A 17,492-nucleotide genomic window follows, 5' to 3' on the forward strand; every position below is an offset into this window, starting at 1 on the left:
ATCGATATGAAACTTTCGAGGATGATAGTATAGCGTTTGTAGATGTGCATAGTGATAGTCATTTTGTCTGCACGTGCATGTACGCGCGCGCACGTGCATTGCAATTTTGGTACAAAAAATGGAAAATCAGAATATTGAAGGAAGCGATATAAAACCTAAATAGGATGATAGTATATCATTTGTACATATGAAAAATAATATTTATTTTGTCAGCACGTGCACGCATGCGCGTGCACGCGCATTACAAAATTTGTACGCTAACTTTGGAATCAGTCTAACTTTTTTGTTGTTCATTGAAATGGCTTGAAATTCAAATCATAGGTAGATATTGAGACTCTTAACTGATTTGCATGGTCAAAATTACCAATTTGCACGCGCATGCACGTGCGCTTCATTTTGATTGGATAATACTAAAACGTTTGTAACTATCTTGTTTATGAAGTGAATGAGATGATATTCACAGCATATGTAGACAATATGTGTATCTATATATTGGTGTAAGAAAAAAAATGCCAACGCACATGCGCATGCGCGTGCAACGTTTTTAAATTTTCAATTTTTAAAGGGCGATAACGTTTTTGTTTTTCATCAAATTTTATTGATATTAATGGTTTAGATGTGTCTTGGTACTCCTTACAAATTGCTGTGGTTAGAATTACTGCTCAGCACGTGCATACACGTGTGCTGAATTCTGATTGGACGATTTTAAAATCGTTATAACTTCCTTATATTTGGTGGAAACGTTATGAAATTCACACTGTGGGTATATGATACAAATGTCTGTTGAACGACATCAACAAAAATTCGGAATCATACACGCATGCGCGTGTATGCGTGTGCAACGCTTTCTTTCATTTTTTGGTACTGAAATGACCATATTGAACGTACTACATGTAATTAAAGGCTAAAATAAAATGATTTTTTGCTATAGATTCACAAGGACATCACTTTTTAATTGGGGGAGGTTTGGGGAACATATGTAACGGTCCCCGTTACAATTAGAACTAGTTATTATTATTTTTTTTTTCCCTTTCGTCTCCTAAACTGTTGGATGGATTTTCCTGAAACTTTCACAGGTTATAGACAACGATGGTACCTCGAGGCATTTTTTTCATTTTTTCAAAATTCACTTCCGTTCGTCAGATACGTCCGATTTTCCGGTTTTTGAAAGAAACTTTGTCCGGGGGTAAACTTGAAAACCACAAAAGATAATCAAATGAAACTTTCAGGGATGACAGATCTATCTTCTCTATGGTGCATGCACGTAATATTTTTTGTCGCCGTCACTTCCGGTCGTCACCGGAAGTGATTAAATAAATCATTAATTTCAAACTTTTTTCTTTCAAATTGAAACCTATATCGTTTTACTAGGTCTAGTTCTAATTCTCAAAAAATGTTGATCCCACCGGAAGTTGAATCTCCAACTTCCGGTTATATCAAAGAAAGACTATTCATTCTCTCATTTTTCAGTGCCATAAATCTTGGTCATGAAACCAGTTAATGAGTTGAGTTTTACATATATTATAGTCACTATAAATGTCTAGAGTAACTTTAAATATTTTTGTAAAATTCACTTCCGGTCGGCAAATACGGTTTATTAGCTGTTTTCGTTGTACAGCGTTTTTCTCAGAAACGGTTAAAGATACAGTCATCAAATTTTCAGAGTTAATAGATCTCACTTTGTAGGCGTGCAGTAGGGGGTTAAGAATGTCGACCGTCACTTCCGGTCGTCACCGGAAGTGATTAAATTAATCATCAATTTCAAACTTTTTTCTTTCAAATTGAAGCCTATATCGGTTGACTAGGTCTCGTTCTAATTCTCAAAAAATGTTGATCCCACCGGAAGTTGAATCTCCAACTTCCGGTTATATCAAAGAAAGACTATTCATTCTCTCATTTTTCAGTGCCATAAATCTCGGTCATAAAACAAGTTAATGATTTGAATTTTACATATGTTATAGACACTATACATGTCTAGAGTATACTTAAATATTTTTGTAAAATTCACTTCCGGTCGTGAGATATGGGGTGGATATATTGAAGCCTTGTTTTTTCAGTTTCTCAATAATGAATATAGATAGACGCTTGAAACTTGTCGAGTTGATTAACTAACATTAGTCCATTGTACACATACATTCAATTTTTTCGTCCGTCACTTCCGGTCTATACCGGAAGTGTTTTAAAAAATGTCGATTATCCGATTTCTTCGAGTGATTTCTCAGAGATGGCTGGATATATTTTCTTGAAATTTTCAGGAATAATGTCTTATGAAATGACCTTGCTATAATTATTTTTGTTTTTACAAAATTCACTTCCGGTCGAAAAATATGGCCGATATTCTGTCTCTCAAAAGGAATTTTGTCCAGTATTTTTCTTGGAAAAGGTAAAATATAGGTTCATCAAATATTCAGGGATAATCAATCTCCGTTTATAAGCGTGCAGTAGGGGGTTGAACCGTCACTTCCTGTCGTCACCGGAAGTGATTGAAGGAATCGCAAATTTCAAACTTTTTCTTTCAAATTGAAACCTATACTAGTTTATAAACTCTCTTTCAAAGTGTCAAAAGAATATTGAGTCTGTCGGTAGTCAAAACAACTACTTCCGGTTTCTTCATAAAATACCTTTTCTCTTTTTGTCTCTTTGTCCCCATAAATCTCGCTTATATTTGAAGTCTTTCATATGATTTTCACATGTCTTAATAAAAAGTATCAACTTCTAGAGTTTTGATGATTTTGTTTTTCAAAATTGACTTCCGGTCGGTAGTAACCTACTACTTTCTCTTTCTTTAGTCTACTTCTTTTTGTTGAGAACTCTTTCAGATAGAGACGTGAAATTTTCAGGGAATATAGACAGTAAAGAGTCGCTGTCATTTATAGGAAAACACATCTGAATAGTACTTCCGGTCGTCACCGGAAGTTACAAGAAATGAGTAAAAAATTCGATAATACACTTCTCATTTATTGTTAAAGTACATTCTCTGATATATTTGAATGGTTTTTGTAGGATCAGAAAACTCTTTACCGGAAGTGAACAAACGGAAGACCTACTCATTACTAGTAATGAGTTTCTAGTTAAGGTCTTCCGTCTCCTGCGGAAGACCTTACTATTATTGTTCGCGTTCTTCTTCTTCATTATTAAGGTCTTCCGTCTCCTTCGGTAGACCTTACTATTATTGTTCGCGTTCTTCTTCTTCATTATTATTATTATTATTTTCCTTGGTAGTACACGCGTTTTTCTCAGCCATTTCTCGATCGATTTTCACAAAATTTTCAGGAAAGATGTCTTTTGGTGACGAGACTTTGCTTGCAAAATTTCGTTCTTGACGTCACTTCCGGTCAGGAGTTATCTCTCTTTTAGTGACTTTTTGAAGGGCCTTGTTGTCCACACATCTCCTCCATTAGTTTTGAAGCTAGAGTCTTGAAATTTCTACACAAGATAGAGTAAACATTTTAGAAGATTTGTGGGGGATTCGATTTTACCGGAGGCGATTTGCCTAAACGCTCGTCTGGACCTGAAAAAATGGATGCCAAAATTGTTCGCCGATTTCGGCGATTTTTGACCTTTGATCTCCAATATCTTTTTTCTTGCAAATATTTTGTTAAGACATGTAGAACAAAAGTTGTGCACATTTACGAGATCTTTTCGAAAATATCAAGATTTAGGGGCTAGTCCCTTCAATTAGGGATCTAGAAGGGCTCAAAGTCTACATCAAATATCTCAAAAATCGTTAATATTTTGGTATAAGTCAAAGAACAAAAAATGTTCATCTCAACAATCCAAATCTATTCATATACAAATTTAGGTCATATGTTGCGTAATAAGGGATTTTAAGGGCCAAAACCATAAATTTTTTACCCCTTGTATCTCGAAAACGACAAATATTTTGAAAAGCAATAAAGAACAAAAGTTGTTCAGAATGATGATCTGAACAATATGCATATTTCGTTTTTACCCTATGTGGCCCCGTTAGGGAGCTACAGTTTGGCCCCTAAAAATTACTTCTAGAAATAACTCGAGAACGGTAAAGAATTTCTAAATACTTGTTGAACAAAAAATGTTTGAAATGTCATGACCTTTCTTACGATATCAAGCAAAACGGGCTGGCCCTTTAAATTAGGGGTTCAGAAGGGTCCAAATGTTTTTGAGAATATCTCAGAAACTATTAATATTTTGTAATAAGTTGTATAAGCGGAAATGTTCATCTCAACGAGCTTGATCTTATCAAATCAAAAAGTAGGTCATATGTTACGTAATTAGAGATTTTAAGGGCCAAAATCGTAAATATTTGACGCCTCATATCTTTAAAACGACATATTTTTTGAAAAGCATTATTGAACAAAAGTTGTTCAATGTGTCACAACCTATCGATCAATATCCAAAAATGGGTCTGTGGGCCTCATGGCTCGCCTGTAGAGTCGATTTTTGTCGATATCAGTCGATTTCAAAAACTTGTAACTGGTAAATATTTTGTAAGGACATATTGAACAAAAGTTGTTCAGTTTATCGAGATCAATCGATTGATATCAAGAAATAGGCCTATGGTCCTAATGGCTCGCCTGTAGAGTCGATTTTTTGTCGATATCGGTCGATCTCAATAACTTTTTACAGGTAAATATTTTGTAAAAACATATAGAACTAAAGTTGTTGAGTCTATAGAGGGCTAACAAATGACATCAAGAAATAGGCCCGCGGGCCTTATGGCTCGCCTGGAGAGTCGAATTTCAAACGAATTTCACCGCAACTTTGCTTCAGAAGCTTATGATATGAAAAATTGATTATATCTAAAGTGTCTTAAAGTCGGAAACTAAATTGGGACTCATTTGTCTTTTTTTTTTTTTTTTTTTAACTCCGAGTGCATCAACAAATCGGACGGAAGACCTACTCGTTGCTCGCAACGAGATCGTGTCTAGTTATTATTATTATTATTATTATTATTATTATTATTTTCCCTTTCGTCTCCGAGACCGTTGAATGGATTTTCCTGAAACTTTCACAAGTTATAGGGAACGATGGTACCTCGAGTCATTTTTTTCATTTTTTCAAAATTCACTTCCGTTCGTCAGATACGTCCGATTTTCCGGTTTTTGAAAGAAACTTTGTCCGGAGGTAAACTTGAAAACCACTAAAGATAATCGAATGAAACTTTTAGGGATGATAGATCTATATTCTCTATGGTGCATGCACGTAATATTTTTTGTCGCCGTCACTTCCGGTCGTGACGGAAGTGATTAAATAAATCATTAATTTCAAACTTTTTTCTTTTAAATTGAAACCTACTTTGGTTTACTATATCTCGTTCTAAATCTCAAAAAATGTTGACCCCACCGGAAGTTGAATCTCCAACTTCCGGTTATATCAAAGAAAGACTATTCATTCTGTCATTTTTCAGTGCCATAAATCTCGGTCATGAAACTAGTTAATGAGTTGAGTTTTACATATATTATAGTCACTATAAATGTCTAGAGTAATGTCAAATATTTTTGTAAAATTTACTTCCGGTCGGCAAATACGGCTTATGAGCTGTTTTCGTTGTCAAGCGTTTTTCTCAGAAACGGTAAAAGATAGAGTCACCAAATTTTCAGATTTAATAGATCTCACTTTGTAGGCGTGTAGTAGGGGGGTAAGAATGTCGGCCGTCACTTCTGGTCGTCACCGGAAGTGATTAATAAATTATAAATTTAAAACTTTTTTCTTTGAAAATGAAACCTATATCGGTTTATTAGGTATCGTTGTAATTCTCAAAAACTATTGACCCCACCGGAAGTTGAAACTCCAACTTCCGGTTATATCAAAGAAAGCCTGTTCATTCTCTCATTTTTCAGTGCCATAAATCTCGGTCATAAAACAAGTTAATGATTTGAATTTTACATATGTTATAGACACTATAAATGTGTAGAGTAAATTTAAATATTTTTGTAAAATTCACTTCCGGTCGTGAGATATGGGGTGGACATATTCAAACCTTGTTTTTTCAGTTTCTCAATAATGAATATAGATACACGTTTGAAACTTGTAGAGTTGATCAACTAACATTAGTCCATTGTACACATACATTCAATTTTTTTGTCCGTCACTTCCGGTCTATACCGGAAGTATTTGAAAAATGTCGATTATCCGATTTCTTCCAGTGATTTCTCAGAGATGGTGGATAGATTTTCTTGAAATTTTCAGGAATAATGTCTTATGAAAGGACCTTGCTATAACTATTTTTCTTTTTACAAAATTCACTTCTGGTCGGAAAATATGGCCGATTTTCTGTTTCTCAAAAGGAATTTTGTCCAGCAATTTTCTTGGAAAAGGTAAAATATAGGTTCATCAATTATTCAGAAATTATAAATCTCCGTTTGCAGTCGTGCAGTAGAGGGTTGAACATGTCGACCGTCACTTCCTGTCGTCACCGGAAGTGATTGAAAGAATCGCAAATTTCAAATTTTTTCTTTTAAATTGAAACCTATACTAGTTTATTAAGTCTCTTTGAAAGTGTCAAAAGAATATTGACTCCGTTGGTAGTCAAAACAACTACTTCCGGTTTCTTGATAAAATATTTTTTACTTTTCATCTCTTTGTCCCCATAAATCTCGCTTATATTTGAAGTCTTTCATATGATTTTCACATGTCATAATAAAAGTATCAACTTCTAAAGTTTTGATCATTTTGTTTTTCAAAATTGACTTCCGGTCGGTAGTAACCTACTACTTTTTCTTTCTTTAGTCTACTTCTTTTTGTTGAGAACTCTTTGAGATAGAGACGTGAAATTTTCAGGGAATATAGACAGTAAAGAGTCGCTGTCATTTATGGGAAAACGCATAATAAAAGTACTTCCGGTCATCACCGGAAGTTACGAGAAATGAGTAAAAGGTTCGATAATACATTTCTCATTCATTGTTAAGGCTTATTTTCTGATATATTTAAATGGTTTTCGTAGGAACAGAAAGCTCTTTACCGGAAGTGGTCTAACGGAAGACCTACTCATTACTAGTAATGAGTTTCTAGTTATTATTATTATTATTCTTTTTCTCCGGTACTTTTTTGTCCGGTAGTGTTCTCAGAAACTACAAAAGGGATCGATATGAAACTTTCCAGGATGATAGTATAGCGTTTGTAGATGTGCATAATGATAGTCATTTTGTTTGCACGTGCATGCACGCGCGCGCACGTGCATTGCAATTTTGGTACAAAAAATGGAAAATCAGAATATTGAAGGAAGCGATATAAAACCTAAATAGGATGATAGTATATCATTTGTACATATGAAAAATAATAGTTATTTTGCCAGCACGCGCACTACAAAATTTGTACGCTAACTTTGGAATTAGTCTAACTTTTTTGTTGTTCATTGAAATGGCTTGAAATTCATATCATAGGTAGATATTGAGACCCTTAACTGATTTACATGGTCAAAATTACCAATTTGCACGCGCATGCACGTGAGCTTCATTTTGATTGGATAATGCTAAAAGGTTTGTAACTCTCTTATTTATGAAGGGAATGAGATGATATTCACAGCATATGTAGACAATATGTGTATCTATATGTTGGTGTAACAAAAAATGCCAACGCACACGCGCATGCGCGTGCAACGTTTTTTAAATGTTCAATTTTTAAAGGACGATAACGTTTTTGTTTTTCATCAAATTCTATTCATATTAGGGGTTTAGATGTATCTTGGTACTCCTTACAAATTGCTGTGGTTAGAATTACTGCTCAGTACGTGCATGCACGTGTGCTGATTTCTGATTGGACGATTTTAAAATCGCTATAACTTCCTTATATTTGGTGGAAACGTTATGAAATTCATACTGTGGGTATATGATACAAATGCCTGTTGAACGACATCAACAAAAATTCGGAATCATACACGCGTGCGCGTGTATGCACGTGCAACGCTTTCTTTCATTTCTTGGTACTGAAATGACCATATTGAACGTACTACATGTAATTAAAGGCTAAAATAAAATGATTTTTTCCTATAGATTCACAAGGACATCACTTTTTAATTGGGGGAGGTTTGGGGAACATCTGTAACGGTCCCCGTTACAATTAGAACTAGTTTCTATATTAATTTTGTTTTCGTCAATTAAAACTACAAGATTGATTAGCTTCTGTACATTCTTAAAAATTGGATGCATAAAAATTTCTTATATTCTTCACTTTCCGAGGAAGAGCAAGAGGAAATTCTCCACACTGAAGAAAATTTTCCTAATATCCCCATATATGAAGGAGCTGATTTGAAAACAGGAGCGAGCATGCTGTTGATAATGACATTTGTCTTGGAACATAATCTAAGTGGTGATGGCTTTTCTAATCTGTTGGATCTTATATCAATACACTGTAAACATAAAAACACAGTTCCGACTTCAGTCCATCTATTCAAACAGTGGTTTCAAGATTTGAAGATAACACCCAAAAAACATTCATACTGTTAGGAATTGATGATCTTACTTCTAATCAATGTCAGAATCCAAAGTGTGGGAAAACTTTCGAGAAAAAAATGGATAAAAGCTTTTTTGTGGAAGTTCCATTAGTAGATCAAGTTCGAAAACAAATGTTTGACGAAAATTTCAGGAAATCTTTGACATTCCGCTTCAGGAGGAAGAAGAAAATAACAGGCAACATTGAGGATATTTACGACGGGAAACATTACATGAAGTTCGAGGACATTCTATCAAATCCTAACAACATGTCATTTATATGGAACACAGATGGAGTACCACTGTTCAAAAGTTCAAAAACGTCAATGTGGCCTCTTTATTTCGTCATTAATTAACTTCCGTTTAAAATGAGACGTGAACCAGAAAATATGCTGTTGGCTGGGCTTTGGATTGGACCAAAAAAACCTGAAATGATGACATTTCTAAAACCTTTTATCGGAGATTTGGAATCACTGGAAAATGGAGTTCTCGTTCCAACAGATGAAAATCAAATCATAACAGTAAAAGGGTTACTACTAGCAGGGACAGCTGATCTTCCAACAAAATGCGCCGTATGCAATATGATGCAGTACAATGGAAAATACAGCTGTCCTTGCTGCATTCAGCCTGGGTAGTCTGCAGCTTCAGGTAAAGGTCGATGCCAAGTATTTCCATTCCAGTTTGAAAATCTGGTTGGTCCTGAAAGAACGCATGAGGATTCTTTAAACATGGCAGAAGTAGCAGTGACAACAGGCAAAACTGAATATGGAATTAAAGGCCCTTGTTGGTTAACGAGTCTCAGGTCATATGACTTTGTTCTAGGAAATTGCATAGACTATATGCATTGTGTACTACTCGGCGTTACCAAATTATTAATCTCCATTTGGTTTTTAAAATCCTCGAGTGGAAAAGAATACAGTGTGTCAGAAAAGCTGCAGATTGTTGACGAAAGACTGGAAAATATAAAACCACCATTAAACATCAAAAGAAAACCAAGGTCTATTAATGATCTAAGCCCCTGCGAAAACATCTTGAACTTTTATAGAATTGTCCCAGAATATTTCTAGTACTTTTGGATAAGAACACCCTGAAATATCCTTCAAGTGTTCCATTACTTATGTGGTGCATTACTAGAACGTTAAATTATGTTAAATGAGACATTACTTGAACTGTACCAGAACAAAGGAGTTCATGAACAAGTCCTAGGCACAGCAGTTCTAGAACAGCCAGGATCAGGGATTCTTTTAGAACACCAGGGACAGGGATTGGTTTAGAACAAAAATACCAGAACAAAATTACCGAGAACAGGTCTGGAACAGTTCTGGTATGTTAAATGAGACATGGGATTGCCATTATATTTAACGTTCTGGTACTAAATGTCTAGAACTGTCCCTTTGAACTCAGATAAGGAACAAAATCAGAATTGTTCTGGAGCAGTTTTAGAATTAGACTTCCTGACCTGTATCTTCTAGTTTTCCTGAACTGTTCTAGAACATCACAGTTACCAGTTAATGATCTAGAACAATTCATTCACTCTTCCAGTATATAATACTAGAAATTCCTCTCCTAATACCTTCTGTGTCGTTCTTCCTTTTTTTCTCTTACAACAGGATTAGTCTTTGCTGTAAAAACTATAAAGAACTAAAATTGTCAAAGTTTTATTAACTGTATTGAAGTCAAATATAACACGTACTGATAACTTAGTGTCATACAAATCTAGACCGAGACGCATCTTATCAAGGATACAAGCTTACTGATTAAGAACAGCTGGATAGGTTCGATTCTTCCTCCTTTCCATTTTTAAAAAATTATCAAATTTTTTCTTAAATACATCGATACTTATTTGACATTTTTTCATAACTGCTGTTTGAAGAGCCTCAAACTTATCTTTATTTAATGCTGGTCTGGGGGTTTCCCCAGAATTTACTGTTTTTTTTGCCTGTCCTGGAGCAGCCGAGAACTTCTTCTGTAGTAAAAACTTTATGTACTAATGTCCTGAGGACGACCGCCAGATCACTTGTTGATAAATGCGACACTCCTTTCAGAAGTTCATCTGAATTGGGTCCTGGATTTATCGTGGTCGATTCACTGCTGGTTGAGGAGCCCTGATCATCACTGGAATCCTTCATCTTCTTCTTTAAACGTGTAACATCCCTCTCCAACTCCTTATACTTTTTTTCCAACTTTCTTATCTTGCTGAATGAAAAATGTAGATAATTGTAAATCATGATAACAAGTGTTGCAAATCTTGGGTGAGATCAAAAGGTCATTGTCGGATAAAAAAAACTTAACTCACATACTAAGGGGACGAGGAGTTGAAGAGTCTCACAAGTTAATGTTATTCATAATTCAACAAAAAAGTGCTCATCTTTGGCAATTGAAAGGCTTCGTTTTTGTGAACAGAAACAAAAGAAAAATGACCTATTTGTAGTGTAATAAATATTAAAGTTAAACATGGCAGGTAAAGGGCCTTGTCTGTCATGTTTTCTTTCTTCTCCCCTATATAAGCCTCTAACTTCTTCATGGTTCGATGTATTTTGCTGTGTCTCACTTATGTGGACGTACACCTTACATAGTCATTGTCACTGGGTAGCGATAAAATTATAAAATGTGCAACTATAACACATCAGCAAAAAAGGAACATCAATAAAACAAGTCAATGCTTTACAAACAAACAGAAAATGCATGTAAAACATCGAAATTACAAAAAACATTAAAACATCGAAATCCTGCTAACTATAACTAAATCTACTGTATAAAACGAAAATGATACACGCGGTATACAACTGTACGTACCAGATATTTCAGAAATTCGGGCTTTATATGTTTTTTTTCCGTATGTAGCTGTGATAATATGTATACGGTGTAACCGTTGGACCGAGCTAAGCATGTACGTAACTCTGTGTCCCGAGTGGTAATCATAATTCCGTTAAGTACGGTAGATTATGATTCATTTAAAAATATATATTTTGAATGAAATTTCTTTGCGCTAAACACCTAGTAACATCTCAATATTAAGGTAGTGATTGCATGGGTCATTGAAAATTAATGAATCTATGAATTTTTTTTATTTTTACATATTTTGTAGTTGACAGTATCTGCAATTCATTATGAAAGTATCATATATGGTTATCACGGAAATTGTGACGCTACGGTTGTCATGGTAACCCCTCTTGTTGACTTTCCGTAATAAATGGTACATGTATTTGAGGTGATGTTTAAAAATGATACAAAAGGGGTAAGGGATACAGATTTTATATCAAATTGAAGTTAAAGCCTTAAATGATATATAATTTGTATCAATATGTCCATTTATTTTCATATGAAGTAGAAGCAGGGCTGCTTATGAGCAATTTCGCAATTTTTAGAAGGCAATTATTCACCAAAGCAGACATAATTTCAGCCCCTGAGGAATAAATGACCAATTAATTTTTTTAATTTTTAAATATGTTTTAACATATGTTAGGAGGAATTTTTCCTGAAAGTATCAATATTGGTTTTCAGGTTTACTATGGCGCTATGATCACTATAGTTACCCCCTCCCCCCCCTCCTTACATAAATGCTGCAGGTGATAATTATAATAGATATGCATCTTACATGCATTTATTTCAACTCATATTAAAACTATGAAAATGTTTTGATGTTTATTATTGAATTTATTCTACATATAATGATAGTACTGTTGCTTTGGAGATGTTTTTATTACTTTTTATTTGAAATTACTTGTATATTCATGCTTTGTAAGCGTATGTTAAAAACGCGGGAAATATAACACAGCCGGTGTAAGCTGTGCATTGTGACGTCGTATTACCTACGACGTGTTTTTTCTCTCTCTTTTTCAAACCAGGCGATTATGAAAAACAACAAAACTTTCATTATTTTTTAAATTATAAGAAATAACTGAACTAATTGAGAAAATCATATTAACAGCAAGTGCTGTTTTCGAAATTCACACTTTTTGATTTCTTTTAACATCCACGTTAATTTACATAGTAGATTTCCTCGATTCCCCGACTCGGAGCCTCTTAGCTGACGATCTCAAAGTGGAGGATGGGATTATTTGTAGCAAAATAAAGTGTTTTAAATCTATGTATATGATTAATATTATCGATATTTTTTGCTCAAAATGACGTGTTTACATAACCCGTACGTGATTCCTTGGCCTAACAGTTTCCCTTGGATATTACACCCAGCATTTTAGATTTATGTGCACAAACACCATATTCATGTTATGAAATTTATAGCATTATATATCATAATTTAATAGGCTTAGTGGTTTGTGAATTAAATTTACGTTTTGTAAGACTGAAAATTAACCGGGGGGAGGGGGGGGGGGGGTCTATATGAATCATGGAGACGTAAACTATGACTATTATTTATAAGACAGGCCTAATTCAATAATCAAAACACAAGGGATTTTTCATTTGTATTTTATTTTGCTTGTATATTTCTAAACATATTTTCACTTTATCCTGTGTCTGGTTATATCTGACAAGTCTTTGTTTCCATTGTCTCTCATTATTACTGATGCTTAGCGTTTGACGTATTCCGGAATCGGAAACGAAAATAGTCTCTTTTTAGATAATACATGAATTAAACCACGTGATGCCATGCAATCACTACCTTAAAGGAGTTTATATGGGGACAACAGTTTTACATGATCCGCCTATTCATTGAACGTGGGAAATAAAACGCAAGGCGACGTAAATTGTGCATTGTGACGTCACATTTAGCCTCGACTTTTTTCTCTTTTTCAAAGTAAACAATTATAAACAACAATAATACATTCCGTATGCAATGAAAAAGGCCGTTAAAACTAAACAAAGTTAATCAATAGATTCAAAATGGTAAAAAAGTAACCGTAATTTTATCGTCTATTCTTATTCAAAGAAACTCATGAACTCGTTCATCTATTTAGTCGTATTACGGTTTTATATGTATTTATTTGCTAAAACTTGTTACAACGATAATTATATTATTCACTTTGAACAAACTGAGTGTTTAAATTACGAATTGCACGTTAGAGTCTTCTATTATTGGCATTCAAAATAAAACACGAATAACTGTTGAAGCAGGTAATGAAAAAATAAATGGCGGCGCCCATATGGATCACGAAAATTTCAGTGAACGTATATAGAGATTATCTCTTTTTCTTTTGCTGATTTTGACTTTTTTCTTTTACATACGTGTTACCTTTAGAGCCTTGCTTCGCGGACGGGCCTTCGGCCCGTCCGAGCTTCGCTCGGTATAATCTCCCACTTTATACTTCTGTACAGGTTTTCTTGGTTCTTTTACGTTTTCTAAGTTGATTAAACTCACAAAATGGTCCTCCCAGTGCACTATTGCGTATCTCGCCATTTTCTTCGACTGTAGACGCGCGCGTGCTCAACTTGCATTGATGCGCATGCTCAACTTGCGTTGATGCGCATGCTCAATCGATATAGCGCGAAGAAATAATCTGACTCTCTTTAATGTTTTATTATCATTAATCAAAAAATGATGTCAAGAAAGTATTTTGCCAACGTTGATTATGTAAAAGATGGCAGAAAGAAGTATTTGGCACCACATTTCACCAAAGAAATTTAGGTGCTGCACGTGTAATAAGGTACTGTCCTCTAAACAGCGATGCCTACAGCATATCAAGTCCATCAACATTGTTGTAAGTATATGACTTTTTTTTATTTTATATGATTTTTAAATTACCCCCGTTTGTATTTTCCCCGCTATTGAGAATGGAAATTTCAGTCTACACTTTTGTCACGTGTTAAACCATTGCGTATTGGCAGCAGTGTATGAGTCACGTCTCGCTGCTCGTGGCACGGCTACTTACTAGGACACATGCTGTGTACTTATTTTCTTTCGTATTTAAATAAAATTTTCGAAAAGAAATTGGTCATGTTAGAAAATTAATCGGAAGTGATAATTTACATACTATTTTGTAGCATCCTCCCTACGAATGTATATTCTTATCCAGGAATTACTGCATGTACTGTACTATAATAATTCTAAACTTGTTCGATAAAAATGTTATGGAACAGATCAGTCACAGATCTGTCACAATTCAGTTCCAAAATTCATCACGATCTGTTCTATTACATTTTTGGAACATTTTTTAAGCAACTTTCCCATTTTTTTGTCCAAGAACTGTCTTAAAAATATTCTGGTACTGTTCTAGAACAGAAAGGGGATTAGCAAAATCCTTAATCTGTTCTACAAGAGCTCCTGATGCAGGTTCTGTTACAGTTCATGGAAAAAAGTTCTGGAAACCTTGATTGGTATAGTTCTGGAACAGTTCAGGAAAATCAAGAACAGTTCCAGAACACTGGAACATGTTTTCGCAGGGGTAGTACTGGAAAGCTTCAGAGTTCCGGTCCTGGTTGTTTTTTTTTACGCTCCTGTCATAATGCTTGGTATTTTACCAACGGAACATTATGAACACTTTTTGTTGTTTAGTAATGCAATTTTCCTGCTACTTAAAAACTCAATTAGTGACAATGATATTAAAAGAGCAGAAAACTTCTTAGAACACTTTGTTTCAAGATTCGCAGACCTCTATGAAGATCGCTGTATGACACTCAATTTGCATTTATTGTTACATCTGCCGGCTAATGTAAGGAACCTTGGTCCTCTATGGGCTTATTCATGTTTTCCTTTCGAAGATGCAAATGGGTATCTACTTGAATTAGTAAAAGGAACACAGTCAGTGGAGTCTCAAATAATAGATTCCGTTTCCATTACCCATGGCATGCCTTTTCTTTGGAAAAATTGCATCACTCAAGGTTCAAAAGAAGAGGAAGTGCTGAACAAAATTCTTAATATTTCTGAAAAATATATTACATTAATACAGGATAATATGTACATTATGGGAAAGACGATAGAAAAAAATCGACACGACTTATCACAGGACTTCTATGTTGCGTTGGCAAGATTTATGAATCAGCCCCTAGATGGCCCTGTCAAAATATTTAAAAGACGGAAGAAAGGAAATAGAATTTTTCATTCACAAGAGTACACACGTGTGCGAGTGAGGAACAGTTTTACAATTAAATACCAACTAAAGCAAGGAATGATTGAGTTTGGAATGGTCAGGCTATACGCACAGTACTATTCTAAACCCAAAGAACAGAATTAGACGCTTGCCATCGTAAACCCACTGCATGTTAACAATGACGAAGCATTTATGTTTCCACGGGACGATGTGACAGATCAGGAATTAATGGAACATATATTTGTTTGCAATGCCCCTGATAACAACATTCAGTCTGTAGCGATTCCTGTAGTGGACATTCTTGATTTATGCGTCATGATACCAGTGACTGGAAAACCAGTTTGCTATCTTGTCATGATCCCGAATAAACTGGAAAAAGACTGATTGTAGATTTGAAGATTATGTAAATAACATAAAAGGTGGAACAAGTCATGTATATTTAATGAAAAACGACAAATTTCTATTAGCACTGCTACATGTGTGTTTATAGTTCAGAGATAAAAATAATAATAATAATAAATATTTAGATGTATAAAGTGCTAGTTAAACATATTTTTTGCAGCATGCGCATAATGTGAAAACTTTTCATAATGGTCATCAGTTAAATGACCAAGTCCACTTTTCTCACGTGAGCAAATAAATTGCTCACGTGAGGAAATAGGACTTGTAATTTTTTCGTTTTTGTGTAGCTGTAATGCTGCATATTTTGACTAAGTCCAATTTCCTAACCTCTTGCTCACGTGAGAAAGTTGAACTTAGAAAAATTAATCCAACATCGATGTATCTTCATAGCCAGTTGCTTATGTGAGCAATTTGAATCGACTTTTGCTCATGAGCATTCAGGTGAGCAAAATTTTGCACATGTGCATTTTGGTTAGTATTTTCCTCCCTAACAGAGACTAACAATCTGCACATGAGCAAAATTAAATGCTAACTAATTTGCATACGATTCTTACCAGATTTTTATGTGCTTCTCATGAGCTGCTCATGAGCATTTGTTAGGATGTTTGGTACGGGTCTCTCCTATCAAGGAAATGAATTTTTCTATTAACTTGTGCAATATTGCTCACTATAAGTGAATTACGCTCATGAGCTGCTCTAATGAGCATTTGTTAGGATGTTTGGTACGGGTCTCTCCTATCAAGGAAATGAATTTTTCTATTAACTTGTGCAATATTGCTCACTATAAGTGAATTGCAATTTAGAATGTCATGCTGCTCTGTTTCCCAGCAAATGAATTAGCTGTATGTTGAAAGAAACAGGTTGCTTCCTTGTGGTCAAAATGTTTCCTTGTTTATTAGGCGTTGTTGTGGTGGTTGATGTACTTTCTGGTACAAGTAGCTTTTTAGGGGTCACAACATTTGCTCGTTTCTTTGGGGTATTTTTGGAGGTTGATGAAATTGTAGGCATAGGTTGCTTCTCTGGGGTCAATATGTTTGCTTGTTTCCTTGGAGTATTTTTGGCGGATGACACACTTCTCGGTGTAGATTCATTGTTTGGGGTTGAGGTGTTCATCACTTTTATAGGCGTTCTTTGAGTGGTCGATATCGATGTTCTTGTTGGTTGTTTTATCTTGGGGGTGGAATGTGAACTTGTATAATCTTCACCTACCAATTCCATCATCTCTGCGAGTTTTTCTGGATGGATAGCTGGCTTGGATGGCAGAGTTGCATGCATTTTTTTTTTCTTTGGTGTTTTTTTCTTTTTGTTTTGTCGGGCTTTCTTTGGTTTTGTGGCTTGGACATCTATTTCTGATGCAGTGGTTGAGCATGCAGGTTTCTGGCTTGCATCCTCTTGCAATTCAAGAATGGCGGCAGCCATTTTGCCTGCAGAGTCTCTTTTTCTGCTGACTGTTGTACTCTGCCCTAATTTCCTCCAGTGTTTGCCCATCTTCCAGCTGCCTCTGGCAATTCTTTGCAATTTCAATTGCTCTTCTTTTCAATAAAAATATATATGACAAACAAATTAATTTCAAATTCTATTTTCAAAATGTTTTGCCCAAGAATTTTAGTTTTTTTTTCAATGAAAGTAACATTAAACGAAAAGTAAGGAAAGTAAAAAGATGACTTTGTATCCCCCTAGAAAACAAGGA

At 34.9% G+C, this 17,492-nt stretch overlaps 1 protein-coding gene and 1 long non-coding RNA gene across 2 annotated transcripts; both read right to left on the bottom strand.

Annotated features, from left to right (window-relative positions):
- Positions 1 to 10,053: 10,053 nt before the first annotated feature.
- Positions 10,054 to 11,602, bottom strand: LOC130051315 (uncharacterized). Its single transcript, XR_008799775.1, has 2 exons — positions 11,208 to 11,602; positions 10,054 to 10,607 (listed from the first exon to the last, which is right to left on the bottom strand). It is a non-coding gene; the product is annotated as an uncharacterized LOC130051315 (long non-coding RNA).
- A 5,007-nt stretch (positions 11,603 to 16,609) lies between these two features.
- LOC125664585 (uncharacterized) lies at positions 16,610 to 17,290 on the bottom strand. The gene has a single exon (XM_048897407.2). The coding sequence runs from the start codon at positions 17,288 to 17,290 to the stop codon at positions 16,610 to 16,612; it is 681 nt and encodes a 226-aa protein (XP_048753364.2).
- Between the last annotated feature and the right edge of the window lie 202 nt (positions 17,291 to 17,492).

This window comes from Ostrea edulis, chromosome 1 (genome assembly GCF_947568905.1).
Source record: "Ostrea edulis chromosome 1, xbOstEdul1.1, whole genome shotgun sequence".
Classification (NCBI taxonomy): Eukaryota; Metazoa; Mollusca; class Bivalvia; order Ostreida; family Ostreidae; genus Ostrea; species Ostrea edulis.

Excerpts from the sequence above, each read along its gene's own strand:
- LOC125664585 (XM_048897407.2), bottom strand. The coding sequence starts at position 17,290 with ATGGGCAAACACTGGAGGAAATTAGGGCAGAGTACAACAGTCAGCAGA.